The following is a 27,210-nucleotide window of genomic DNA, read 5'->3' as shown; positions in this document are numbered from 1 at the left end:
ACATAAAATGAAGGCTAGTGCAGCAGTTACACTTCTGGGGTTCATTCTAATGAGCTTCATTAGCTTATGCTATGGTCACCTGCAAGTAGGGTCTTACAAGGGCAGATGTGGATTCAGAGAAGTCGAACAAATAGTCAAAAGTGTCATCAATTCACAATTTTCCAAGGACCCAACCATTGTGCCTGCTCTTCACCGCTTGGAGTTCCATGATTGCTTTGTTTGGGTAAGCATTGATGAGTACTGTTAGGGTTAGGGTGTAAGCATAGATTCGAATCTTTCCACCCAGACTGCCCAGGTCCCCATCCCCTCTGCCTATGGATGCCCAGTCATGTGATTTAAATTCTCAATATCAACACCTCTCACATCTAACTTACATTCTCTTCAATATTCTTTTGGGTAGAATTTAGAAGAGCAGTTTTTGGACTTAGAACAGTTTTTTGTATCATCAGGTAATTATAGTATTGTAGATGTCAAAGATATTATCAATATGATGATTGTGTTTCTAACACAATAATGACAATATCTTTCATAGAAGTGGCCAGACTAAAATGTCTCAGCGACTACCCATCCACACCTTACTCTCTAATTCAAATCATCTCCATTCAGGTGCACGGTTCATCTATTTTTCTCTCACACTAAACCTGTCATAGGCCATCTGGGCCCACCTGTGTCAAGTTGGGTGTGAATGAAAAAAATGAGGTCGACTATGCACTTGGGTGGAGAAGATTTGGACTCCACCTTCCTTATCTCCATTCTCTCTCTTTTGCTTGTGGGCAATCAGTTTTGATTTGACTCATTTTCTTTCTTTAAAAAAAGGTCTTTCTTAAGGGTAAGAATGACGGAATTCTATCATTAGCTCAAAAATGGACTATTCATTTTCTTTTTTTTTGGTAGAAGGACTATTCATTTTCTTATGAAAGAAGCACATATGTCCATCAGTCACATCCAAATGTTTATATTAAATTAAAATTTTAAAAAAAATTTATCCTCTCAATTTTGCCTTAACCTTTGAATGTGATTAATAGACATATGTTCTTCATCCAAAAGTAAATAAATAGTCCAAATTCATTCCTAAGATTGATTGGGTTCAAGTTATCAAAAACAAAAGGTAAAAAGAAGAGAAAAATTTATCCTCTCAATTTTGCCTTAACCTTTGAATGTGATTAATAGACATATGTTCTTCATCCAAAAGTAAATAAATAGTCCAAATTCATTCCTAAGATTGATTGGGTTCAAGTTATCAAAAACAAAAGGTAAAAAGAAGAGAAAAATTAAGGCAAGATATCCAAAACGTGAACGGCAGGATTCGAACCTGCGCGGGCAGAGCCCACATGATTTCTAGTCATGCCCGATAACCACTCCGGCACGTCCACTTGATGAAAAGTTAATGACAATTATTAAATAATTCTCTAAAGAAGGAAAAAAAGCATACGACTGATGATGACTGAAAATTAAAAAACAAAAATGTTGTGCCAAAGCTCCGGATTCAAGATGAGAAATATGAACTCTCCCAACACCCCAGCACATTATTAGGGGAACTCTAAAGCTTAGTGATGTACATTTACCCATTAGAAAAAATAGCATTAAAGCCTAGTGAAGTTGATGAGAAGAGGATTGGCTTATAAAAACATCAAAATTCAAAGAGCTCTTAACATAGCGCAAGATGCGTTTTACAGTCGCCCAATGATCCTATGGAGTTGGCTTAAAAAATGGGTCTCCCTTGGTGCCACGACATAGAGTTACAAAGACGGGGCTAAACAACCCAATGGAAAAAATAGAAAACTTAACTTAAACAAGATTCTCTATCCACCATGAAAATTACTTCTAACCCAACTGGAGGATCCGAGAAGAATGTCCATGGGTCCAAGGGACAAAGTTGCACCTTAGACATCCAGTCAATGGCTTTGTTTGCTTCTCTACCAATGTAAACAAACTTCACCCTTCCATTAACGCTTGAAAAGATTTTTATTTCCTCAATGAGGTGAACAATACTCCCTTATGCATGACTACAAGGGTCGAGGAGAGCAACAGTTTCTTTAGAATCATATTCGACTTGAATTTGACAAAACCCCAAACTCCAAGCCAACCTAAGGCTTTCAATGATCGCTATTAATTCTGCTTCGAGGACTGAACACTGAGGAAACTTCCTTGCAAAACCTCCCTTGAACAGCCCCTCTTGATCCCCGCAAAACACCCCCTACATGCATATAGTTCTCCTTTCTTTTAAGAGAAGTATCCACATTGCACTTTATCCGATCACCTATAGGGGCTTTCCACACATACAAAACCTTTGAACTGTTGTTGTTTGACAGCATCAATGAGCACGTTGTCCAAGTAGTAACCACCATTCTCACGTAGTCCTCGATCAACTTCATCCCATCACTTGGTCTAACAAACTCATCTTCACGTATATCTCTATTCCTCCAATTCCAAAGTGAAGAGGAGCACAAGCGAACCAAATAGGTATAGGTACTTTTCTTTTAAATTGATCAATAAGTTAAAAAAAAAATGGTAAGAATCAATAAAGTAATTAAAAATAGATTTTTGTTCAGATCATTGAATTACTATAGTTGCATCAACCTAAATATTTCTTTCCTTTTTTTTTGGTAATCACATCAACCTAAATATTTCAAACACCCATAAGAAATCAATTTAACAGTTCAATTTTTGAGAACAATTTATTTATACGTTCTTCGTAAGAGGATAGCGGTGAATGGTGATAGGGGCAATGCTGTATATGCTTTGTCTGTTTTTAAATTTTTTTAATGAAACATGCAATTCCATAAAAATAAATCATACCAAACCAAGCACTAGAATTAAGCATCAGAACTTAATCACGCCCCTACCAACCTCATCGAAATGGAAAGTAGGAAAATAGTAATATCGTGACCAGCAAATGTGTGGTTCACAGATATCTATTATTCTATGCGATAGCTTATCAGACCTAACCTTATCTGTGTATAATTTTTAAACAAACCGTCCATGTATGTTATTACAAGCCATCAGATGCACTGACTTAAAGCTCATTCTATATCACAACCAATAGATCCATTTCTTGTTTTTCTGCTTTTTGGTAAAGTATGTTTCTTTGTTGCATTACATGAGTTCACGTAGTTCATGAACAACACATATATGAAGTAGTTGTCATCAGATTGATGAAATAAGTATTTCTGAGCAGCTACCAATTCCTCTATAAGTAGCAAAGAGAGATTTGTTTTCTCCATCAGTCTCAGCTTAATCAAAGCATCAAACTCAGAGCTAGCACTTCCAACACAAAATGAAGACTGGTGCAGCATTTACACTTCTTGGGCTCCTCCTAGCAGTGAGCTTTACTAGCTTATGCTATGGTGACCTGCAAGTTGGGTTTTACAAGGGCAAATGTGGATTCACAGATGTGGAGCAAATCATACAAAAAGTAATCGCTACACAATTCAGCAAGGACCCAACCATTGTTCCTGCCCTAATCCGCTTGCAATTCCATGATTGCTTTGTTAGGGTAAGTTTTAAGTCCTAATGAGTGTTAGAGAGATACCTAAGCAAGTTTGAGTTCTTTCTTATTTTGTTAAATCCTTATGCTTATAGTGTATTTTTCTTTTGTTCTCAAAAGGGTTGTGATGCATCAATCCTTTTGGATGGGAGTTCAGCAGAGAAAACTGCAGCTCCAAACCTTAGTGTAAGAGGCTTTGATGTCATTGATCAAGCAAAAGCTGCTGTGGAAAGAGTTTGTCCTGGGTTAGTTTCTTGTGCTGATATTATTGCAATGGCTGCCCGTGATGCTGTTTTATTGGTATGTACTTTTTGTTGTGACAGAAAATTATACTTTTCTCATATCATATCTCATAATTATATTATTCTCTCTTACATTCAATTGGATTGTTTTCATATGTAGGGGAAAGGAGAAAGATACAATGTACAAACAGGAAGAAGAGATGGGTTTGTGTCAATTGCTGGCGAAACCTTAAGTCTCCCAAGCCCTTCAGTACCAGTCTCCCAAGCCATTGCAGCATTTGGAAAGAAAGGTCTTAGCCCTATAGACATGGTCATCTTGCTTGGTAATTACTTGAAATGTCTTCAGTTCCACCTTTGATTTGCATTTTGAATTGAAGTATTTAGATTAACATTGCTCTCTATCATTAATGTTAGGCGGTCACACTGTGGGAGTTACACATTGTTCTCTCATCCTAGATCGTCTCTACAATTTTCAAAAGACAGGAAAGCCTGATCCGACCATGGACCCTTCTCTGCTCTCAAGTTTGAGAATCAATTGCCCACAAAATGCAACAAAGAACAACATAATTAATCTTGATCAGAACCAGCCAAGTGCAAACCTGTTTGACAATTCATTCTTTGGGCAGTTGATCAAAAAAAGAGGAATTCTACAAATAGATCAGCAATTGGCTTTGGACCCTCAAACTGGAGCTACAGTGATGTCTCTAGCGAATGGAAATGGGTTTAGATTCCTCACCCAATTTGGTCAAGCTATGGTGAAGATGGGAGCTATAGAGGTCCTCACTGGAACACAAGGTGAGATTAGGAAATCATGCCGAGCCACTAATACCGATCAAAAACGGGAAGGTTTCCCAAATAATTCTGATAAATGGGATGAGAAAACGAGATTCTCAATGAACAAGGCTTCCATCAAGAATACCGAAAAGAATTCCAGAGGCTTCCACCATTAATACAGATCAAAATAAAGAAGGATATAGAATCCTGCTACTTACGAATGGCTTGAGGGTTTTTATTTTGTTTTGTTTGTTTTTCCTTTTTTTTTCCTTTTTTTTTCTCTGCAATTTACAATTCTAATCTACCGTGTATTACTGAATGAGTTGTGATATTTTATCTTGAATTTGGATGAAATTAAGATGGATTTATTTATCACAATATAAAGCTTTCTTTGAAATAGGTAGATCATCTTTGGGTCCCAGTCTACTACTACCCTGGGCTGAGAGAAGTCATGCCTTCTCCCCAAGCAGAGATTTGGAATGGAAATGGGATTTGAATGGCCAATCTTAACCCAACACAAGCTTGAAGCCATTTCCACGGAAAATTTTGGAAATAGAGCCAGGAAGGATGTTCTCTATGACATGCTATGCCGTGCTAGAGAGCTAAGGCTCTTTTTTGTATCAATTCTCATTCTCTATTATACATATTTAAAAGAAATGAGTACAAGATTTATTACTATTCAAGAATGAAAAATAGTTTGGTAAATTTTATCAAAACTAAATTATAAAATGAAAAATAAGTTTGATTTCAAAATAAAAAATTGTTAGTGATAAACCAGAGTTTGAGTGAAATACAAACTCTTTAGTTTAAAGTTTGAATTATATTTCACTTGGTTACTAAAAAGTTGGTATTCTGTTTAAGTTTATTTTCTTATATATCTCAACTTCCTATTCATGTAATTGATTACACTATAAATACAATACTCAAGCTAATGTGAAGTCTTGAGCATTCAAAACTAAATATCATAATTCTTTCATGGTAACACAGCCACTGATCCTAAAACCCTACAATTTTTATTTTCTTCCCTCATCTTAACCATAAAATTTTAAGTAATATTTTTTTTAAAAGAAAATTTAAGTTAATTTGTGCATAAATAAAGATAATGAAATTCTCACCATAATTCATAATTGACAAAAAGTTCGTTATGGATTTTAAATATGTTCTTATTATTTTAAATAAAAATAAAAGTGATAATAAATGCCAAACAACTTAAAATAATGAAAAAACTTCATAAGAGAGAATGAGAATTGATACCAAGACCAAAGACAAGAGAGGATCTCAAAAGAAAATTTCAAATATAAATGTCTTCAGTTTGAGAGAGAATAACAGAAGAGAAGCTTCAATAAATTAGTCTACAAAAACTCATCGCCATAATGGGTGAGCAGCTATGCTGCTGAAAATTCTCGAGAATTCTCATCTTATTCAACCACTGCCAGTAGTTCACCTGCTCGACAAAAGCAATGCTTTCCATCTGTTCCCAGATCAATCTGCGAATCATGAAAGTAAAATTAAGCCTCAACATCTAAAAGTATGGATGGACATTATCATGTGCAATATACAGTTTCCCGTGCTTATCCTATTGTGGAAAACAAGATCATGCAATGTATACAACCAGTGTACAAAACCCTTTGCCATGTATGATGGTGGAACTATGGTACTTTATACATAAATTAGATAGGCATGCCTAGGTCAGAACAACATTTGTAGCTCTAGTTCTGAAAATTGTACTGTGGATGATTGTAAGACAGCCAGCTAGACAAAGTTGTCTTGCCTAGGGTTTTAATAGGATCAAAGAACTTGGCGATTAACACAATCAGTAAATCTAGCATTTGTGTAGGTTAACTAATCAAGAGCACAATTGGCCAAGAACTTGGATTATGTCTGATCAGGGCTCAGCCATATATCAAGGGTAGTGACTGCCTAAAATTTTCCGGTTACCCAATCAAAAGAATTTCTATTTAGGACCTTTCCAGTGTGCATGAAAACACTACTCACCTCATAAGCGTTGATATCCGACAGAAGAACCTGCCAAAACAAAGAACCATCTTATTTTAGATCAAAATATGAAGAGCGTATTTCAAGTTCTATCAATGTCTGATCACTAGTTAATCATCAGCCAAATTGGGAAAATTTTGAAAGATGTCAGAAAGCAGAAAACTACAATAAATCCTGCCATGCGTAGCTGTTTAATTACTTACCTTCTTTCCAGCCTCAACATTGCTCACTTCCGCACCAACGGACAAAACCTGAAACATAAAGTGTTGCTTAAAAGTCCCTAGCACCCATTGACAAGATTATTCTCAAACCCATGCATGTGTTTGTGACTCACCTCACCCATCAGGTAGCGCTCAAACTTAACAGCTGATTTAGGCAATAAAACTCCACCGGCTGATTTCTGTACAGTTTTAGACAATTAGCACAAATAATGAGGATAATGAAGCAAAGTATTAAACATCAATTATATCAGTATTGATAAATTAAGAAGAAAACGCCTCCCATTCCCCTTCTATTATAGGTAGAAACTATACAGAATTTACACACAATTTGACCCAACTGAGAATACCAACCCCAAAAAGGAAATAGGATGATGACAAAACCAAGAGGTACACCAGGAAGAAAAATAATATAGGATTGAGACAAATGCAAACCACAAGAAACTTCATTCCCATGATTAAATGCATAGCTCCTAATTTATGCTACTTCCGTTCTTACGGCTCAAATGTTCAATCATTGTTTAAATCACCTTTAACCACTTATCTAGCACTAAAGTTCTTTTTCCCCTGATCTATGAACTTCAAATGCCAAAAAAATAAAAAATGAAAAAAAGATAAATAAATAATAAAGAGAGACATAAATGATTTACTCTACCATTAACTATAGCATTAGTCTCAAAGCAGCCCACCAATTATTCAGCCTTAGGCTAAAGACCAAACACCAATCCAAGTATGGCTAAATATTTAATCCTAGGGAAGGAGTGAACAACCTCAAGTTTGGAAAGGTCAGATACAGCTATGAGCCTATACGACATGCAGAACTCTTGAAAGCTAAAAAATAATCTTTATGAGAATGAGTTTGGTGGCATGCCACCTTTCAAAATACTCAGTAAGAGAAAAAGCTTTAGACAAACAATCCATAGAAATATGCAGAGTCCTTTCCAGTAATAAGCTCATGAAGAAATACTTCCAACCACCCTTCGAATCAACAAGTTCATTCCATAAAAGATCAGATCCTAAACCTCAAGAGTAAACAAATAACCCATTCAGTCTGTCGTCCAGGTCCAAGATGCGCAGGCAAAACCCATAAAAAAAGGGAGTGATAATATAGGGTACAGGTATAGGAAACTTTCCAGGTTAATTTGTTAAGAGGTCTAGGGGTCAAACTTTGTACACATGTAAATTTACACAATACATCCATGATGATTGAAAGAAATTCTTATACAACTTCAAAATAACATAAGGGATGGATTCTTCTGTTGATTTTACAAGAAGCCTTTTTCCAACTAAATGGGGTCAGCTACATGATCCTTGCCTTCCAATCAGCTCTATTTGAGGCCATACTAGATACAAGGCTTAAGCTATGCATATCCTTGCCCCAAAATTAATGTTCAAAGGCCCTAACATTAAAAGCACCTGACTATATGATTAACACATAGTCTGTTGCATGATTTGGTGAGACAAGCAGCAAAAAACACAAGCAGGAACTGTATTATTATACAACAACAACAACAATAAGCCTTGTCCCAACTAAATGGGGTCGGCTACATGGATTCTTGCCCTCCAATCAGTTCTGTTCGAGGCCATGCTAGATACAAGGCCTAAGCTATACATATCCTTTCTCACCACTTCTCCTAAGGTTATCTTAGGTCTACCCCTAGCTCTTCTAATTCCTTAAATATGGATTATATCACTTCTCCGAACAGGAGCATTTATAGGTCTCCGTTGAACGTGGCCGTGCCACCTCAAACGACTTTCTCTAAGCTTATCACTTATGGGAGCAACTCCCAGACCAACTCTAATATGATCGTTTCTTATCTTATCCATCCTAGTTTTGCCATTCATCCATCTTAGCATCCTCATTTCTGCTACACTGAGTTAATCTATAGGAACTGTATTATTGTGATAACTGATAACTTCTTTGACAACTCTTTATGCATTGAGTTATGAGGAACTTATAATAGAGCCTATTTGAACATTTTATGCAAATGAAGTGGTACATCACATCTGATAAGTTCACTAAAGAGTATGATATGTTTCCCTGATGGCACTAAATATGTCCTACTTAACACAGCTCTTAATAGACCATATTTTACTAGTGCTATTTCATATCCAGAGGACATAAAAAGTTTTCAATCATGTTGGCTGAAATCTGCAATGTACACCATCACCTTCAATATAGATTTAACTGAAATTCTTCTAATAAATGTGTTTCTCAAGACCGGGAGAACAACAATAAGAATCTCAACTACATAGGCAAGTTGGGTGGAAATAAAACCTCCGTCTGAGAAGATCACAACTCCTAGAAAATTACGCATAATTAGAAATCTGAAGATCTCAGATGCACCATGCAACATTTCATAGTCGTCAAAGACTTTGAAGTCTAATTTAACCATGTTAAACAAGTGAGCCTCCAACTGTGGTGCTAACTAACAAGGCCATTTTAGTAGGGTCTCTCCACAAATTAGTAGGAGGGACTGTGATTATCAGAACCTGCATCTGATAGAAGTGAAAATTTTGTTTCCACCTAATCAGCTCATGTTAGTGGAAATATGTAATTAAGGGAACCTATGTTATTCAAAAGATTTCATTACCTAACCTAAAAAATAAGCCGAACTCTTTAAAGGGCCATTGAAAGAATTAGGAAAGAAATCACAGAGAACCCAAAAGTAAATGCATGAACCATGTTATGGTGGTTTCAGGCTAGCTTGAACATCCATCTACCTAGCTATCACCATCAGCAAAAGTTCAGTAATTCGATACTCTCAACACCCAAGCAGAGGGGAGGTTACTCATCATATTTTGACAATCTCACCAGAGTCACGACTTTGGTCAAAAAATTTCACAGTTTCCACCTTCAAATTTTGATAAGTTATGGATAGGCAAATCATTCCTCAAAGATGACTCCTAAATCAGTTTTCAGTAAAAGCTCAATGGTTGCTTGTAACCTGAATTCTGAGAAATCAAATTCAGATCTGTGTTCGGTAGAAACTTTATATCAAAGCTCAATCACATGCAGCAACAAACAATAAAACAGTTAATAAAAGATATAGAAGAGACAGTATCTTTGACGTTATTTGCGGATCTGTGTTCGGCAGAACCTTTATATCAAAGCTCAATCATATGCAGCAACAAACAATAAAACAGTTAATACAAATTATAGAAGAGACAGTATCTTTGAAGTTATTTGCGGATCTTGACACCAAACTCATAGTCAATGCATTGCTAAATATTGTTGATATAAGCTTCTGCTTTTACATTTACAAGAGCCGATGTTGCTTATGGAATCATCAGGTATGTGGTCTACCCATAGCATGGTTATCAACTATTAAGATTTAAATAAGATAGCAATTTGTTTACCCTGGATGCACCAACATTTAAACCTTTACGCTACCTCCTTGAGTTAGACACTGGCAGGGGGAGTGAGATTCTACTTGGATGAAACTTTGCCGTGACAGGCTAGATTGATCTGTTTATTTGTTGATTATATGCAAGAGGGCTTCTACATCCATAGTCTCAACGTAGATTTAAGAGTATCTGAGTGAGTAAAAATTATATTAAAAAGTGTCAAGAACAACAGTCTTCCTGGGATGTCCCTTTATGGAAGCAACAAAGAAGTGCCAAAACCCCAGGTAAGAACAACTAGTCCTAAAAACATTGCTCCTATCAAGTTACATTTCTAGCACAAGATATATGTTTCATGATGATTGAAGTCTGAAACCATAACATTAGTATGCATACATTACGTAACAAAAGCTAAGATATATCACCAACTCAACTAGTCTGCTTGTTCAGGCACATTCAACAACCACTGTCTCAGCTTCAGAAAAGATCTGATCAAATTCAGGCCTACAGCTTTAACACTCCAATAAAGGCCTAGGTCTTGCAGCCCTTAACTCCCACCTTCACCCCCCCCCGGAGAGAGAAGAAAAAAGAAATATACACGAATTGACATGAAGAGTTTTTAGTTCAGGGGACACTGGAAAATCTCACCCCTAGAAACAAAGTTCTTCGCTTCCAAAAGAATTGACCTCAGAGGTTATCTTCAACATAAACTAATTATGGAACATCCCAAAAGATAAACTAATTAAATGAATATGTCCACACGGAAGAATTTGCTTCCATCCCACAGAAAAAAAACAAAAAGGAGAAGAAGAATTTACATACAAATCATTCAAACAGGAAAAGATATATACCTCGGGCAAGTCTTCAAGACGAATCAGAACTCTATCTGCTTGTGGAACAACCTGTTAAAAAAAAGAGCAGAAAGCCCGTTAATCTCAGAAGCATGAAACTCGAAATTCACACTCGATTACAGAGTGAGAAAAGAAAACCTTTGTGGGTTCCCATTTCGTGGTAGCTGCACTAATTCTCAAAGAACACTTCCGCAAACCTACCAACAAATCATGTAACAAAATAAGAACCAAAAGAAAAAGGGAAAAACCAAGTCAGCCAAAATAGGTGAAGCATTCGAGAGTACAGACCTAGTGATCTCTGCTTGGAGAAAGAAGGAATTGGTTTGTTGGAAGAGAAAGGTTTTGCTACTGTGATAAAAGCAGACGCCATGGATAATTTAGAACAGAGACACGGTAACAATGAGGAAAAGCTCCGAACGAGTAGGTCGTAGAATCCAAACAACAAAACCTCCAACTCAGATTGTTCTGCAGATCAAGTTTTGTCTTTTAAATAGAACCGGAATGTCGTCGATTACAATGAAGATATGGAGGCGGACGGATTTGGACCGTTCGTTCATCATTTTTCTAGACGGTTCGGAGACTGTCCTTCCCAATCTTGCACTGCTTCCACCTATTCGTATTATCCGTACGTTTGGCTAGAGATAATTAAGAAAACTCTAATTTTACTATCAAAAGTTGCGGTGTTGAGGCTATTGAGACGGAAAAAAACGATGCAAAAAAAACTCGAAAAAATAAAATTTTGGGTGAATATCACTTACCTCGCCTCATAGCTGGACAAATAGTACTTACACCCCCTTTTACTTGGATAATATCACTTACCTACCCTCTTACCTAGCAAATATATCAAACACTTCCCCTCTGACCTCTGTTAATTTTATCGGTTAAATGTAACTTTTACCGTTAAATATTTTTCAAAAATCCCAAAGTACCTTTGGCTAAAAAAAAATTTAGTTTAAACCCGAGATTATCGTAATCACACTACTAGTTAAAATACCAAATTACCCTCAATTAAAATAATTATTAAAAACTAAAACACCACAGTTAAAATTCAAATTATCTTTAATTATTAAAAGTCCAACATACCCTTTTGATAATTCAGTATTGAAATTGCATTTTGATATCACGCAGTTCGTGTTTTTTTAGTTTTTGATAAAATTTAAAAAAAAAATGGTATGTTGGAGTTTTAATAATTAAAGATAATTTTGATTTTAAGTATGGAATTTTGGTTTTTAACAATTATTTTAATTGAGGATAATTTAGTATTTTAACTAGGGGATTAAGATAATTTAGTGTTTAAATTATAAAAAAAAAAATTTGGTAAACCATTAAAAAAATGTTTTCAGTCAATGGTATTTTGGGGTTTTAGAACAATATTTAATGGTAAAAGTTAAATTTAACTGAGAAAAGGGGACAGAGAGGAGGTGTTTGATATATTTGTTGGGCAAGAAGGGAGGTAAGTGATATTATCCAAGTAAAAGGGGGTGTAAGTGTTATTTGTCCAGCTAAAAGGAGTGGTAAGTGATATTTACCCTAAAATTTTCATAAAATCTCAAAGTGTGGCTTATTTGATTCATTGAAGTGAGAAAATTGACAGACAAACTTCCTTGTTTGGTTACATGAGTCATTGAAGTAGGGCTTGTTTGGTTACATGAGTCTGGAGATTTCAAATCTATAAGTCATAATTAATAAAATTAATTGTTTGATTAACCTAAATCTGTAGAATGAAATATGTGGATTCATCCTAAAAAACTATTTGATTGACGTGATTTTTGTGGGTTCCCATAAATCTACATATTCACGTTTTTAGTGTAAAAAATATGAATCTCTATATTTCATGAATCCAATGATTTTTACAACCAAACGGGTATAAATCTCGCATTCATGAATCAAATATTTGAAATCTCTAAATTCATGTAATCAAACAAGCCCTTAAAACATTAATGAAGCTTTCCTTAGCATTCTAACTTTCTCACTCCATGTATTTTCAAAACCTCAAAAAAATAGATAAAATTTTGTGAAAAAATATGAAAAACAACAAAGGAATTTGTCACCGTCTTCCTCTTGGATATGTAGACTCTTAACTCTATTGGTCATCTACATATGATAAACGGGAAGCTCTCATGTCCTCTCACAGGTTGGTTATTGGTATTGAGCGCCCATGAGCTCAGGCTTATCATGTGCAACCCTACCAATAAATGACCCCCACAATGTGATTGTGTCCTCTCATGGTTGGTTACTGGTCTTGAGCGCCCACCAATCCCCATTGCTGCCACAGGTCACTCGGTCTCAATTCGCTTTCCAATAGGGTCAGATATGACATGATTTTCCCTAGCCAAACTCAATCTACACAAATCCTAGGTATGCCAACAAGTAATCAAGGAAAGCGCTAAGGGGCACCATAGGAAAGCGTCCCATACCACCTCCACTGATGTCCACTGACAAAAATGTCAAAAGGGCACTCTCCATTCTCCAATCACAACTTAGGCAAACACATCACATCATGATTTCACAGATTGTGCATGATTTCACAGATATCACAATATAGTCCAACTCACATTCACATCATTCATATTACATAAGAGTATGTAAATCATGTTATGAATAGCCTACTGTAATTACAGAAGTAAGACATTATAGAAAAAGTAAAACTACAGTAGCTAATACATGCATATAAGTCCAAACATATCAAAGCATGTATTCGTGTATATTGTTAGTAAACGTACTCACCTTATATCCAACTTTGCAAACTCCAAATAATATATCAAAGAGCAAGTCCCAAAATCAGCAAAATAATCCTAAACAAACATGTAGAGAGTATAAGGAACACACTCTAATGATCGGAGACAAAACAAAGCACAGTTGTTGTCAGACACACCTTTAGTTGATTGGATCGACCAAGGGGATCGACCAAAGCTATTGTGTACGGACAGTAATTTCCAACTTTAGTTGGAAACTCATCAAATGACATTGGGACACTTTGAAATTAATAGGAAAAATATAAAACAACATATAGAGACTATCTATAATGATCTAAACATCAAACAAGGCCTTTGGAATAGAAATCCAATAAATCACCTAATATTCTTGATCTGCGGATTCTCACGGAAAGGCTATAATAAACGGGGATTCATTCTAAAGGTAAGAGAACAGTAGAACATGCATAGAAAACAATCTAGGAATAGATCTAACATTGATTAGAATCAAATAACTACAGTAAGAATAAATTATGGTCTCATGTTAGATTTCACTCTAAGACTATGAGGATTAGAGACTAGGCCATTACAGTTGTGTAAGACCTTCCTCACAATCAAAACAAATAGTAAAAATAATAGAGAGAATAGATTAATGAAGTATTGGATTGATTCGATTGATTACTAATCTTGTAGAAGAAGATCAATGGAGGAACTTTGCTTGGATGCTTGGAATCAACCTTGGGATTGAAGAAGAGGCTCTAGGGTTTTTCTCACATTCTCCAAAAGTTAAGAGGCAAAGTGTTCGAAGTTACATATAAATAGGACTTCAAAACCTAAAACTTCAAAAAATAAGCAATTATGTCCAAGGCTTGCTTTGGTTGAATGCCTTAGTTGATTGGATCGACCAAAGGGTTCCCCCTTTCAAATTGCTGAATTTTGGTTCTCAAAAGCCAAAACCACCACTAGGGTCCTCAACCAACTTAAGAAAATGTCTTACCTAACTCCATAGGACTTTTTGAAGTTGTCAACACTGTACTCAAGGTCCATCTTCCAAGTTCATCATCATTTAGGCTACATCTTCTTCCAAAATCATACAAGGTTTCCAAGATGGGATCTTCACTATCAATCTCAATTGGTTATAGGTCAAAATTAATGGGTTCAACAGAGAGGGTCTACAGCTGTCTTCTACCTTGACTTTGGGTCTTTGGATCTACAACATAGATTTCCAAATTAGAGTTGGTGTGTGATTTCACACTAAGCCCTACAAGGCCAAGCCAAACCCATTCCTGCCTGATTCGCCCTGTCTCTGGCCGAGTGCCTAGCCCTTGCCCTGATTGACTCTATACTTGGCCCTATCTCTGTCCCTATTTTTAATTCATTGAAATCAAGTATCAAGGACAAAATTAGGGCAAATATTAGGGCCAAAATCAGGGCAAAAAATTAAGGACGGGTCAAGACAGGCCTGAGGGCCAAAGAGTTATCCCAACCCTGCCCTTGGCCCTAGTCAGGGTCAAAATATTTTGGCCCTAATTTGCCCTCAGAGCCAAAATCTTAAAAGCCTAAGCCCTATTTGGGCTTAGGGCTGGTCAGGGCCGTCAAGGCCAACTTGCACCCTTAAAGTAGGTACCATAGACGCTACCCTATTAACGACACTTGTTGATGTGTCTCAGTTCTGATCGTGGTTCCAACTAAGACACTGATACCTGAGTGCCTCCCCATGCCCATAGACGATGAGTCCTGTAAGAAAGGTCAGAGCGGGCTGGCTAGGATGCTGGGTAACCGCCTCCGATAGCTAAATTAGACAATGATCAGGTTAAGGTCCTGTGCAAGGTCTACACAGGAGTTTGTTCAGAATAAGTTAATTTTTTACCGAAAGGGTGAGTCTCTGTTTAAATAGAATACATATTACCGTTTATCATGGCAGATAGATTTCCCCGACGGTGGCCGTCCAATCAGCCTTGGACAGGCTTCCATATCGGTTGCCTCGCCTAATCATCTTCTGAGTTGACCTTCCGTTTGTGGCGACATTGCCATACAGGTCTAGCGTAGATGGAGCTTCTTATCCGTCCATCCGGCTCATATCCCGACTAGGTTGTCCTGGTCAGGTCAAGCCCAGTCGGGTAGAATCTTCTGGTATCACCCACCTAGCAAGGAGTCCGGATCAGCTCCCCTGACGGGAAGCACAAAGTGCTCCCCCGACGGTTTCTGACCACACAAAGCAGTGGGGCCCACGGTGAAAAACACTTTTTGGAAAAAACAAAAAACAAAGTTTTAAATTTTACTCGTGGGCCCCACGTTTTGTGTGGTCAGGAACCCGTCGGGGAGCACTCTGTGCTACCCCGACGGGGTGAGGATCCAGATTCCCTAGCAAGATCCATAGGCGGCAGGTTGAAAGAAAGTGCAAAAATAGGGATTAGTAAATGTTGTTGGTTTAGTCCCACATCGATAAAACAAAGAAAGAGACATTAAGAGAGTAATATAAAAGAAAGAAAGAAGCTCCTTATAAAGCATACCTTTCTCGGCCTTTTGGCTAAGATCAAGTGTAGTATCTGTTCTTATCAGTTTAATATCTGATACGTGGGTCATCGACCCACATGATATTAAATTAATTTTTCTTGGGGGAGGGCCCACCACAGTAGCTTGCTATTGGGGTCCTCAAGCGTCGCCCATGCGTTGCACTACTGCACGGGCCTGGCGCACCCCTACTAACTCATAGTTAAACTGTTTTGTCTTTTATATTGGATCGTTAAGGTCTGAATGATTTATCTTTTGCATTATATATTTATTTTGATTTTGACAGATTTGGCAATGCCATCTACATTATACTTAGAAGCCCTAAAGCTAGACTAGTTTGATATCAGAGAAACGTTCAATCGAAAGCAACGACGATCAGTGCTGAAGGCCGTAATCTGGAATATTCTCGCCCAGTTGTTATACTTGTGCCTTTGAAATCGAACGACCTCCGTCTTGGTCATTGGACATGACTTCTGTTATTGTGAATCCTACCAGTAGAGAGGAGCAGCACTTCCTTTTCTGGTAAACTACAAAGTAGCAGACGTTCAGCACAACTTGACACCAGAACACTTCAGTACCTGACGACGCCCAGCTCCAATTGGGAAGGAAGAGAAAAACCAAGGAGGCGACTGTTCGTTTTAGTCCCACATCGGTTAGTTTCCGAAGGCGATCAGGTCGTCAATTGAATAAATAAAGTAGAACCTAGAATGCCAAACATACTTACCTGGACGGGGTCTATGGCTGATCAAGAAGGGTCATGGCCTAGGTTGGTGACCTCCATTGCACTTGGGAGGGGTGCCCGCCTAACATCTCCCCAAGTGGGAGAGTGTACGTCATAATTTGTGGCAGTGGGGGTACGCGTTCGCGCGGCCCCTACCATTTTCAGTTTTTCAAAAGCTTCTTATCATGCATTTTGTCAAACAGATGATAAGCATGGCTGCTATCAGAGTTCGGACATACGCCTCTCCGCCTCTCTGCCTCTCTGACGGTTCTAAAACAAAGTAGAACTAGAGAATTATGCGTCGGAATCCAATTTTGTTCCTGTTGCATGTTCCCTCACCTCTCAGGTACATTACTGTCCTGCTTCTTCTTCGTGTCAAAGTATTGGGGGTGATGAACTAGCAGAAGTATGAAATAACTAGAGAATGTTTCTGAAATTTAACCTAGTTTTCATTTTATCTTTCTGAGCCATTTTATCGATAAAAGAATCCGATATTCAAATTATACTATGTGTGATGTGTGGCTTCTAACGTCTATACTGGGAATGGTGGCTCAAGATTAAGAACGTCTTGTGTCATTACTATTGAATAGGGATCACTATATCTGCTTGTTGGGTTGCAGTATTTTAATTTAAGAGACAATTGGATTCATATATGAATCACTGAATAATATTTTAGAAGTAATATACAGTACATTAAGCAGGCTACGGACCCAAAAAATGTGATTAACAATTCAATGCAGAATCGTCAGTTGGGTCGCATGTTATAAAATGGTTCACCGAATTCAACGGAATTTCAATATCTCAAAACCTTATGCATGGTTACAATAATGCTCCGAGAAGCTAAAGAGAAACCATATCAGTGTGGTTTTAATAGGGTAATTGCTGTATTGATCATGGTTTCACTGTCATATATGTGAGATGCTAATTTTAAAGAGTAATTTCTCAATTGGAGTTCTGCTTTTCCACTGTCTCGTCTGTTGCATCTATTTTGGACGAGATGGCACAGCGATCACCTCATTAACACCAAAAGAAAGTAGAATAATTATGGGCCTGGATTACGATTCACAGTTCATTTAGTGTTCTTGCAAGCCTGACAAGAGGAGAGAGGGGCTGGGTAGGATTATCTTGCTTCTGTTTTGTGTCAACTCTTGATGAGAATCATGTTGCATTTTTTTATGATAAATTCTACTGAATTGCATTGATGGTTCCTAAATTCAGGTAATAGAATGTAATCTTTTGGTTTATTATCTGTTCTTGGAATTATTTCCTCAGATATTGTATCTTTATGCTCCTAGTGTATGAGTTAAGCGGAGTAAATGACCATAACCCTCTACTGAGACTTAGGTCTTATATTTATAGAATATGAAACACATAGGGACACGTGTACATGGTTAAAATAGAATAACATACATTGTTATTCCCTAACACCCTCCCTCAAAGTCAAGGGTCCCTCTTGGACCTTGAGTTTGGACTGAAGTTGTTGGAATTTAGGTGTTGAAAGAGGCTTGGTGAGAACATCTGTAAGTTGATCAAAGGTGGAGATGTAACTAATCAATAAGTCTCCCATAGCAACCTTATCCTGTACAAAATGAAAATCCACTTCAATATGTTTTGTATGAGCGCGATACTGGATTAGTAGACAAGTAGGTAGCCCCAATATTGTCGCACCACAAAACCGGTGAAGAGGTAGAAATCCCAAGCTAAAAAAGAAGTGATTGCACCCATGTCAATTCGGTGGTTGCTAGTGCCAAAGCCTGATATTCACTCTCAGTGCTAGACTTGGTCATGATGGTTTGTTTGTGAGACTGCCATGATACCAAATTACCACTAAGAAAATTAAGACACCCACCTTGAGATTTTCAGTCAACCGGGTAACCTACCCAGTCAACATAAAAAAATGCCTCAATCGTACAAGAAGGGGAGGGGGCACTATGCAGCCCATATAAAAGTGTACCCTTCAAATATTGAAGCAAGCGTTTCAAAGCTGTCCAGTGGGCCTTAGTGCGTTGCACCAAAATTAACAAAGTCTATTAATTGAATAAGAGAGATTTAGTGGTGTTAGCATCACATGTTGTAGCGCCCCAACCAAACTCCGATAAAGGGTGGAATCCAACAAAAGTGGGCCGTCATTAGTGGTCGAATGACCTGTAGAAACCATTGGAGATGAAATGGGCTTTCCATCTGAGAGCCCAACTATTTTAAGAATACCCGCAATATACCGTTGTTGGGAAAGAAGGATACCGCTGGACAAAGGGATCATTTTGATACCCAAGAAGAGCCATGTTGGTCCCAAATCTTTCAAAGAAAACTCAACAGACAGAGAGAATATTAGAGCATCAATATCAATAATCGAGGGTCCCATGATCAAAATGTCATCAACATAAACTAGTACATATAAAGGTCTAATAGGATGATGACGAAAAATAGCGATGAATTAGTCTTAGACCCAATAAAGCCCAACTGAAGAAGGTAAGTACTTAACCGATGAAACTAGGCTTTAGGTGCTTGTTTAAGGCCACACAACGAATGCTATGGCTTGTAAACATGCCCAGGAAAGCGTGAATCCGCATAACCAGGCGGTCGCTGCATAAATACATCCTCAAACAAATGCCTATGTTGAAATGCATTATTGACATCTAATTGGCAAATGGACTTCCCCCCCCCCCCCCCCCAAGACAGCTAAGGCTAGTAAAAGTTTGATTGATGGTTGTGGGCTTTACAACTGGGCTAAATGTCTCTTGGGAATAACCTTTCCTACAAGACGCACTTTATAGTGCTCAACAGTTCCATCGGAGTGTCGTTTGATATGATAAAGCCACTTACAACCAACACCATGACACCCAAGGGGTTAAAACCCACGTCTGATTTGCCAACGAGGCATTGGACTCAGAGTCCATCAGTTGGCACCACTTAGCATGTTTAAAGGCCTGGGAATAACAAGTGGGCTCAACATTGGACATTCCAGTAGCCATAAGAGCAAGAGGCATAGGGTACTTGGTGGCAAAGCAGCTCTTGGGAACCTGAGGAATACGAGTACTGTCCATGGAGCAGGTAACCATTGTATGGGTTCGACCCATAGTGGGTAAATTTGCTGTCAAAGACAACAACTCACCAGGCAAAGCAATAGAAGGCATAAAAGGCCCAGAAGGTCACACAATTAGGGGACAAAGAAGTTCAAAACACGAGGGCCAAGTGTGAGGGAAGTCTTAGAAGACCTTGTAACAAGAGGAGGCCCATTAGAACTTGTTGCAGGGCCAAGTGAATTAGGTGAAGCCTCAGTTGGAAAATTATCAAAACATAAAGTGTCCTGAATAGGTACAGTCCGCTTAAATGCATCAACAGTTCCATTAGGTGCAACTAGAGAGTTAGCATCAACTGAAGTAGGAGATTTGTGTACAACCATTGGGGTGTAGAAACCCACAAACCAATAGGACATGTATTCCATAAAGTCATATCTAAAAGTGGTGAAGCTACATCTAAATCCTTGGAGTTGGAAAAGGGATAAGTCAGTTCATCAAACACCACATGCCTGGACACAAAAATCTTCCCAATGACTGGATTTAAGCACTTGTAACCATGATGGTGAGAGCTATAACCAAGAAAAACAGATGGTGTAGATCGAAACTCAAGTTTGTGATGATTGTATGGTCTAATAAAAGGATAACAACAACAACCAAAAGCCTTCATAAAAGTATAATGGGGGTGTTTTTGGAACAGCCGGTGATATGGTGTATTAAAACCCAAAGCGGTAGTAGGTAACCGATTAATGATGTAAACTGCCATTGCAAAAGCATTAAACCAATATTTTAGTGGAAGGCTGGAGTGAGCAAGCATACACGAACCCATTTGTTTAACATGGCTGGGACGCAAGAGCTAGGGCATCCGAAATTTGTTTAACATGAAGCAAAAAATTCGCCATGGAATCTTCTCCTGTCTTGACATTGTGTAACTGTAATCGAAGTTGCATGATCTGTGCTTGAGAAGAGGAGGCAAAAGACACAGATAAAGCATTCCAAACAGCAAAAGAAGTTGGTAATCCAACAACTTGTGTGTGAACAGATTCGGTTGGAGATGACAACATCCAAGATAACAGGACCTGATCCTTTTGTTTCCAGGCGAAAAACGCCGGATTAGCCACTGGCAAAGAGGAAGATGAGTCAAGAAAGGGAGGAGGACATGGGGTTGATCCATCAACAAGTCCAATCAAACCAGAAACATGCAAAAGTGGCTGAAATTGAGAGTGCCAAACAAGATAGTTTGAAGCCAAAAGCTTCACAGTAAGATGATGGTGGATATTTGAGAAGGAAAGCGAGGGAGACACAAAATCATTAGATTGAACTTCAGTAGAGGGAGACTCTGTCGCCATTGCAGAAAAGATCTTAAGAAACAAGAAAACAACACTGCAAGAAAGCTTCAAGAAAAGTAGATAGAAAAAGCATAAGAAACAAGAAATTACAAAAAGCAAGAAACATTAACAGCTGGAACGTCTGGCGCATGATACCATGTATGAGTTAAGTGGAGTGAGTAAATAACCATAACCCTCATCTGAGACTTAGGTCTTATATTTATAGAAATATGACCTAGTGCTCAAAAATGATAGATATGATAAGAAATAGATCCATTATCTTTAATGAGCCTATACACTTCCTCAACTAAAATGTCTACTACTCTGAATTCCATACTTCTACCTGGTAGTTTTATAGTATTTTACATGATAGAAAGGAAAAATCACCCGAAGTAGACAGAAGAAAAATACATGGTATCCACTATCCAAAAGGAGTTAAAAATTTATTGAAGGGTTTGTTAAAATGGCTGTTGTATGATCTTTCTGTGCTAAACTATCGAAAAACAAATAGAATTTAATTTGATTATACTTATAGACTATAATTAATCTATTTATGGACTTTGTGGGTTCCATAATTGTATTTCGATGGAATTTCTGGGCCACAATTGATGTTCACTTTTGTCATTATTGTTGAAGAGGGGATAGCCAGATGCTATATCTGTTCGCTGGCTTTCAACGTTGTGATTAAGATACACTTGAATGCATGCGTGAATTACTAAATAACACACCAAGGGTAAGTAGAGTTGTGTAGGTGGTAAACAATACATCAAGAAGGCCAGGGACCTTAATGTTGGTCCTCTTCTTTCCATTCAGGAGCTGCTGTCATGAACTCTTATCTGAGGAAGCTTAATCCTCTGGATTATGCCCTCCACCATGCTTGTGGCTCAGCTTTCTCCCTGCAAGCTCCATTTATTTTTAGTTCTTATAGTTCTTATAGTTCCTTATCTGCCATGCAATGGGTTCTCTACAACCAGTCTTTCCCTAGCCTCCCATTCTATGCACATGGAAGATGTTAATGCTACCTTGTATAATGCCCAAGGTTATTTCCTTTTACTATAAAAGAGTACTCAGCTTGTGCATTTTGGTCTGGTGGTGGGAGGGTGACTTGAGAATGGCACATTTGGATTGCATTTTGTTAGGATATTGCTGCAAACATAGTAAGAACTTTGAACACAGGACTCCTTCAATGAATTATAGGGACCTACTCCATTTGGTTGAGTTAAGTTACTGATCTACTTTCCAAGAATGGAATCATGATCACTGATCTACTTAATAGCAAGCTTAACTTTTCCAGCAGGGAATTCTTCACAGTTAGATCTACCTCTTCTCTGCTTCTAGGCTTTCCATTTCACTTTTATTTTTTATTTTTTATATCTCTCTGTGTACGCTACAATGCTTCCTGATATTTGATCTTTCTTTGCATTGCTCTCAAGATTCAGAAATTCCCCAATCGCTCTTTTGTCTGTTTCCTCTTCATCCTTGATGTTTTTCTTGAAGCGCTTGTTGATATTGGTCTTTCTTAGTCCAATGATAAGACAATTGGGATTGCTAGTTTTAGTACTTGATCATTATTCACCTTTGTTACAGTTTGTAGCTTTAGCAAAAGAACCTATATTCTTCTAGGTTCTTCTCTTCCCTCTCCTATAATTTTTTAGGTGTTCCACATAGTGGATCTGATAATCGTTTTCTTTTCTTGGTTTTTTGGGCTTTCTATTATTCCTCTCTTTTTTCTTCTGCTTTTATTTATTTATTTTTTCTTGGGGGGGGGGGGTGGGTCGTGGTCGAAGGGCTCTCTGTTATCCAGATAGTTTGTGATATTCCCTGACCGGTTCCTTTGATTACATTTCCCACAGCCTTGAACCACTTCTTTGATATATATGTATCATTTATGACCTGATTGATAGGAGTGTCAAAAAGTGCTGATTTATATATTTTGTTCATCACTTTCCATGATATAGTTTTCTGTTTGATATTTGATTTCAGGTCATTTTTGCTGGTGTCGAACTAATAATATCCAACAAGAACCAAGTAGACCAGGAAAATTTCAAGGAGCCAGAAATTGGCATTCTTTGGGGGAATGAAAAAGCTGGCTTTCAAAGAGGGAGAAAGCCCAAGAGAAGAGCAGTTGTAAGGATGCTGGATTAATACAAAGATGGGGGCAACAGCAAGTTAATCTATGCTACTCATCTCCAACCACCAGTCCTGTGTATGGGACTATCCTAGGACGTCTGAGTATCCCTTTTACCCAGTCTGGTGCATGACAAAAATGCCACAGCGTTCTTGTTGATTGAGCTCATGGTCAAATCTCTAAACATAACATCCACAAGGGTACCTTCAAGCCCCCATTATTTACTATGTTTTTTCATCAGCGTACAAATTAAGAGAATCATAATTTCAAGTACCAGGTAGACTGTGCTTTGTGTAAGGTTTTAATTTGTGAGCAGAAGCTTTGGCATCTCTCCTACCTAGTTGCTGGTTATGCTTTTACATTTACTGCTTAAATAATAATTTTGCTGGTGGTTCTTTTGGCAGTGGAGTTCACCTTTATTGTTGATGGCTGCTTGTGAAGTGATATTTTCTTCGATTTGTCTTCACTGACGTTTCCTGTCTGTTCAGCAAAAGGGAAGTCTTGGTTCAAGTTGCACCATTTTTGGGCTTTGGCATCAGAGAGAGAAGCATTGGCGCATGCCAGTCACATTCAAGACAACCCAAAAATAGGGGCAAGCCTAGATGCTATTGCATTATTTTAGTCCCACATCGCAGAAGAGTGATAAAGGCGGACAAGAGAGTGGTATAAGTTGCAAACAGAAACCCATTTCTAAGCATACCTTTCTCGGCCTTTTGGCTAAGATCAAGTGTAGTATCTGTTCTTATCAGTTTAATATCTGATACGTGGGTCATCGACCCACATGATATTAAATTAATTTTTCTTGGGGGAGGGCCCACTACAATAGCTTGCTATTGGGGTCCTCGTGCGTCGCCCATGCGTTGCACTACTGCACGGGCTTGGCGCGCCCCTACCAAGTCTTATTCTTAAGTTTTGGGTCCTCTTTGTTGCGTTACATTGGAATTTTGATGATATGATATGCAGATGCTGCTTTATTTCCCGACTTTTGAGAGTTGATGATGATTTGATGGTAATTAATATGGTTTCTGGGTTTTGTATATAAACGCATCTTGTTTTCTGCAGGAATTTGGGAAAGACTATATCAGTTTTGTTTACTTTTTTGATTATTGTGATTTGAGTTCGACTGCAAAAATTAGCAACCCAGATGTCAATGTCTAACCAAAGCTTATCTTTTCAGGGGAAACCTCTCTCAAACGAGGAACACCCTAATTGGGAATTTTTTCCGCCCAGTATTTATACCTTCCTTTCTGTTTTCGTGATCTTAAAACTACAACGAAGTAAGAGATACGAGTTCAGAAGAGAAACATAGAGGTATAACATGTAAGACGTGTCTTTTAGTCCCACATCGGGTATTCTGAAGGCAGTTAGGTAGACATTTGAATAAATAGAGCTGAGCCGGCATTAACAAATATACTTACCTGGACGGGGTCAATGGCTGATTAAGAAGGGTCATGGCCTAGGTTGGTGACTTCCATTGCACTTGGGAGGGGTGTCCGTCTAACATCTCCCCAAGTGGGAGAGTGCCCTACCATTATTAGGAAAGAAAAATATTTGGGCCCAAGGGGTGAGGTTGAAAAATTGCAGCAGGGGCACGCATTGCCCCTACCACTATTAGGAAAGAAAAATATTTGAAGAGGTGAGGTAGAAAAATTGTGGGCCTTATGCATAATGGGTTGGGGTGAGGTAGAAGAAAAGGAAATTATGAATAAGTGATATTTATGGGTCTTATGTTTTGATTTTTTACACATTTTGTAAAGGCATGGGATGGTTCTTGGGACAAGTTTCTTTTATTTGAGGAAGCTGGTCTCTAATAAATAAATCACACTTTGAGAATTTAATGGAAAAATATGTTTTTTTTTTAAATTTTCGCACTCCACCTTTATTCCTGCAAACAAACACAGCCTTTCGAGCTATCCAGAGGTCTCGAACCCATGCAAACCGGATTAACAAAGAATAATATTAGTTGCCGAGGGGTGGAACCCTACAATTGCTAGAGAAAGTTGACAAGGTTAGAGCGGTTAATTTTTGATAGTGAAGTAAATATTGCATCAGGAGAACCCAATTCTGTCCTATAGATAAAGACTGGCTTTTTAGCTTACCTATAATCGTATATGGCTAAACGAAGGCTAAAAGCCTAATACCCAAAAATTGGAGACGAGTTCAAATCGCAGTTGAATACGTAAGCGTTAGATTTCCACGGATCGATACCAAATTTTGATCAAAATTCAATTTCGTCTTTGGGAAGAGCAAAGACATCGTCGGAAGGTCTGTTCTTGCTAAGATTCATGAAACTTGATTTTCCAAAATTTGATGGGGGTGGATGATCCGACTTCTTGGACTTTCTGTTCTGAATAGTTCTTTGAGTTTCATCGGACAAAGGAATTAGATGGGTTCGTTTGGCTTCGTATCATTTGGAGAAGATGCTCAAATTTGATTTCAGAGAAAGAAGGCGATTAATAGGACAATGAATTGGCTGGACCTCAAACGAGGGCTACTGGATAGATTTGGTACAACATCATATGATGATGCATTTGGAGCGTTGTCCAAGCTATGACAAATTGGATTTGTTTGTACCAAAGTCAGTTTGAACGTCTTCTAAGCAAAGTTGGAGCATTACCCATGAAGGTTTACTGTTTATCAGTGGCCTCAAGGATGGCTTGCAGGCAAAGTCAAGGCTCAACGACCAACTTCTTTGAGTTCTGCGATTAGTTTGGCTAGGATTTATGAATCAATGTTTTTTGAAGGGAAGAAAGATTCTAAATCCAATCTTGGTTTCAAGAAACCATGGATGCCTACTTCAGAAAAAAATGGATGTGAAGTCTGTTTTAGTGAGTGCTAATGCGAAGATGAGTTTGGTACCTCTGCATAAGTTTTCTCCTTAAGAAATCTTGAAACGTAAGGAGCAAGGTCTTTGTTTTCATTGTGATGAGCGATATTCTTTCAACCATAATTGCAAGAAGCTCTTCTGGATTGAAATAGTTGATGATGATAAGGATATCAATGGTGTCGAAGAAAGGGTTCCTATAGAATTGATGGAAGAGGATTTGGAGATTTCTCTCCATGCCTTAGTAGGACTTACAGCTCCACAAACTATGCGAGTCATAGCCAAATTGGGCAGTTCTTGGTTAACGGTACTCATTGACACTGGCTCAACCCATAATTTTTTAGGCAACCAATGGAGTTGGATGATAGTGCATTAGGTGGAAAAGGAGGACCTGTTGCATGTCATAGTTGCCAATGGGGAAAAACTTACAAGCTCTGGTTGTTGTCGGGCTGTTCCAGTGCAATTACCTGATTATCATTTTACAACTGATTTTTTCTTGATTCCATTAGAGGGTTGTGATATGGTTCTTGGAGCTCAGTGGCTCATAATTCTTGGTCTAGTGGTTTGGGATTTTAAGAATATGCTAATGAGTTTTACAGTTAAAGGGGTTGAGGTGAATTTGGAAGGATTAGGAGTTACTAATGCTAAACTAGTGGGTGCAAAGAAAATGACTAAGGCATTGCACCAATCTCATGGCAAGGGTTTGTTGGTGCATATTCAAGTTGTTGAGGATGTGGTGGCTGATGGAGAGGTTTGGAAATGTGAAGGTGAGGATTGGCGTTCATGGCAGGAGGAGTTTCCATAGGTGTTTCAAAGCATTTCTACTCTACCTCCTCAGAGACACATCAATCACCGGATTCCTTTGTTACTAGGTAGTAAGCCTATGTTTGTGAAACAATATGGGTATTTTTTTTTCTTTCAAAAATAAGGAAATTGAGAGGTTGGTTAAGGAAATGTTGGAGCAGGGCATTATTGAGTCCATACTCCACTTCAGTATTGTTGGTAAGGAAACAGGATGGTTCTTGGCAATGTTGTATTGATTATAGACAACTTAATGCCCAAATAATTAAGGA

At 38.0% G+C, this 27,210-nt stretch overlaps 2 protein-coding genes, 1 long non-coding RNA gene, 4 other non-coding genes and 1 pseudogene across 7 annotated transcripts; 6 read left to right on the top strand and 2 right to left on the bottom strand.

Moving 5' to 3' along the window:
- Window positions 1–1,291: 1,291 nt before the first annotated feature.
- TRNAS-AGA (transfer RNA serine (anticodon AGA)) lies at window positions 1,292–1,373 on the bottom strand. Its single transcript has one exon. It is a non-coding gene; the product is annotated as a tRNA-Ser (tRNA).
- Window positions 1,374–3,183: 1,810 nt separating this feature from the next.
- Window positions 3,184–4,795, top strand: LOC149013179 (peroxidase 60-like). The gene is made up of 4 exons (XM_089159650.1): window positions 3,184–3,496; window positions 3,608–3,787; window positions 3,890–4,052; window positions 4,144–4,795. Exons 1-4 carry the CDS (start codon window positions 3,278–3,280, stop codon window positions 4,677–4,679), a joined length of 1,098 nt encoding a protein of 365 aa, XP_089015776.1. The 5' UTR covers window positions 3,184–3,277; the 3' UTR covers window positions 4,680–4,795.
- Window positions 4,796–5,781: 986 nt separating this feature from the next.
- On the bottom strand, window positions 5,782–11,482 carry LOC149013178 (10 kDa chaperonin 1, chloroplastic-like). The gene is made up of 7 exons (XM_089159578.1): window positions 11,201–11,482; window positions 11,051–11,109; window positions 10,913–10,963; window positions 6,833–6,898; window positions 6,702–6,749; window positions 6,499–6,528; window positions 5,782–5,990 (listed from the first exon to the last, which is right to left on the bottom strand). The coding sequence occupies exons 1-7, from the start codon at window positions 11,280–11,282 to the stop codon at window positions 5,922–5,924; spliced, it is 405 nt and encodes a 134-aa protein (XP_089015704.1). The 5' UTR covers window positions 11,283–11,482; the 3' UTR covers window positions 5,782–5,921.
- A 4,632-nt stretch (window positions 11,483–16,114) lies between these two features.
- Window positions 16,115–16,310, top strand: LOC149013177 (U2 spliceosomal RNA). Its single transcript, XR_016174167.1, has one exon. It is a non-coding gene; the product is annotated as a U2 spliceosomal RNA (small nuclear RNA).
- LOC149013174 (uncharacterized) lies at window positions 16,127–24,205 on the top strand. The gene is made up of 2 exons (XR_016174095.1): window positions 16,127–17,186; window positions 23,169–24,205. It is a non-coding gene; the product is annotated as an uncharacterized LOC149013174 (long non-coding RNA).
- Window positions 16,836–16,996, top strand: LOC149013176 (U1 spliceosomal RNA). Its single transcript, XR_016174213.1, has one exon. It is a non-coding gene; the product is annotated as a U1 spliceosomal RNA (small nuclear RNA).
- Window positions 24,010–24,205, top strand: LOC149013175 (U2 spliceosomal RNA). The gene has a single exon (XR_016174168.1). It is a non-coding gene; the product is annotated as a U2 spliceosomal RNA (small nuclear RNA).
- A 518-nt stretch (window positions 24,206–24,723) lies between these two features.
- On the top strand, window positions 24,724–24,854 carry LOC149013173 (U1 spliceosomal RNA; annotated as a pseudogene).
- The last annotated feature ends 2,356 nt before the right edge of the window (window positions 24,855–27,210 follow it).

The sequence above is a fragment of the Hakea prostrata genome, chromosome 6 (genome assembly GCF_041222555.1).
Source record: "Hakea prostrata isolate BN-2017 chromosome 6, UWA_Hpros_2, whole genome shotgun sequence".
Classification (NCBI taxonomy): Eukaryota; Viridiplantae; Streptophyta; class Magnoliopsida; order Proteales; family Proteaceae; genus Hakea; species Hakea prostrata.
The sequence above is the reverse complement of the archived record's forward strand: the minus strand, read 5'-3'. Positions and strand labels throughout refer to the sequence as shown.

Excerpts from the sequence above, each read along its gene's own strand:
- LOC149013179 (XM_089159650.1), top strand. The coding sequence starts at position 3,278 with ATGAAGACTGGTGCAGCATTTACACTTCTTGGGCTCCTCCTAGCAGTG. Across the intron at positions 3,497-3,607 it reads TCCATGATTGCTTTGTTAGG|GGTTGTGATGCATCAATCCT; the intron begins GTAAGTTTTAAG and ends TGTTCTCAAAAG. Across the intron at positions 4,053-4,143 it reads AGACATGGTCATCTTGCTTG|GCGGTCACACTGTGGGAGTT; the intron begins GTAATTACTTGA and ends CATTAATGTTAG.
- LOC149013178 (XM_089159578.1), bottom strand. The coding sequence starts at position 11,282 with ATGGCGTCTGCTTTTATCACAGTAGCAAAACCTTTCTCTTCCAACAAA. Across the intron at positions 6,529-6,701 it reads ATGTTGAGGCTGGAAAGAAG|GTTCTTCTGTCGGATATCAA; the intron begins GTAAGTAATTAA and ends TTGTTTTGGCAG. Across the intron at positions 5,991-6,498 it reads CGGATATCAACGCTTATGAG|ATTGATCTGGGAACAGATGG; the intron begins GTGAGTAGTGTT and ends CATGATTCGCAG.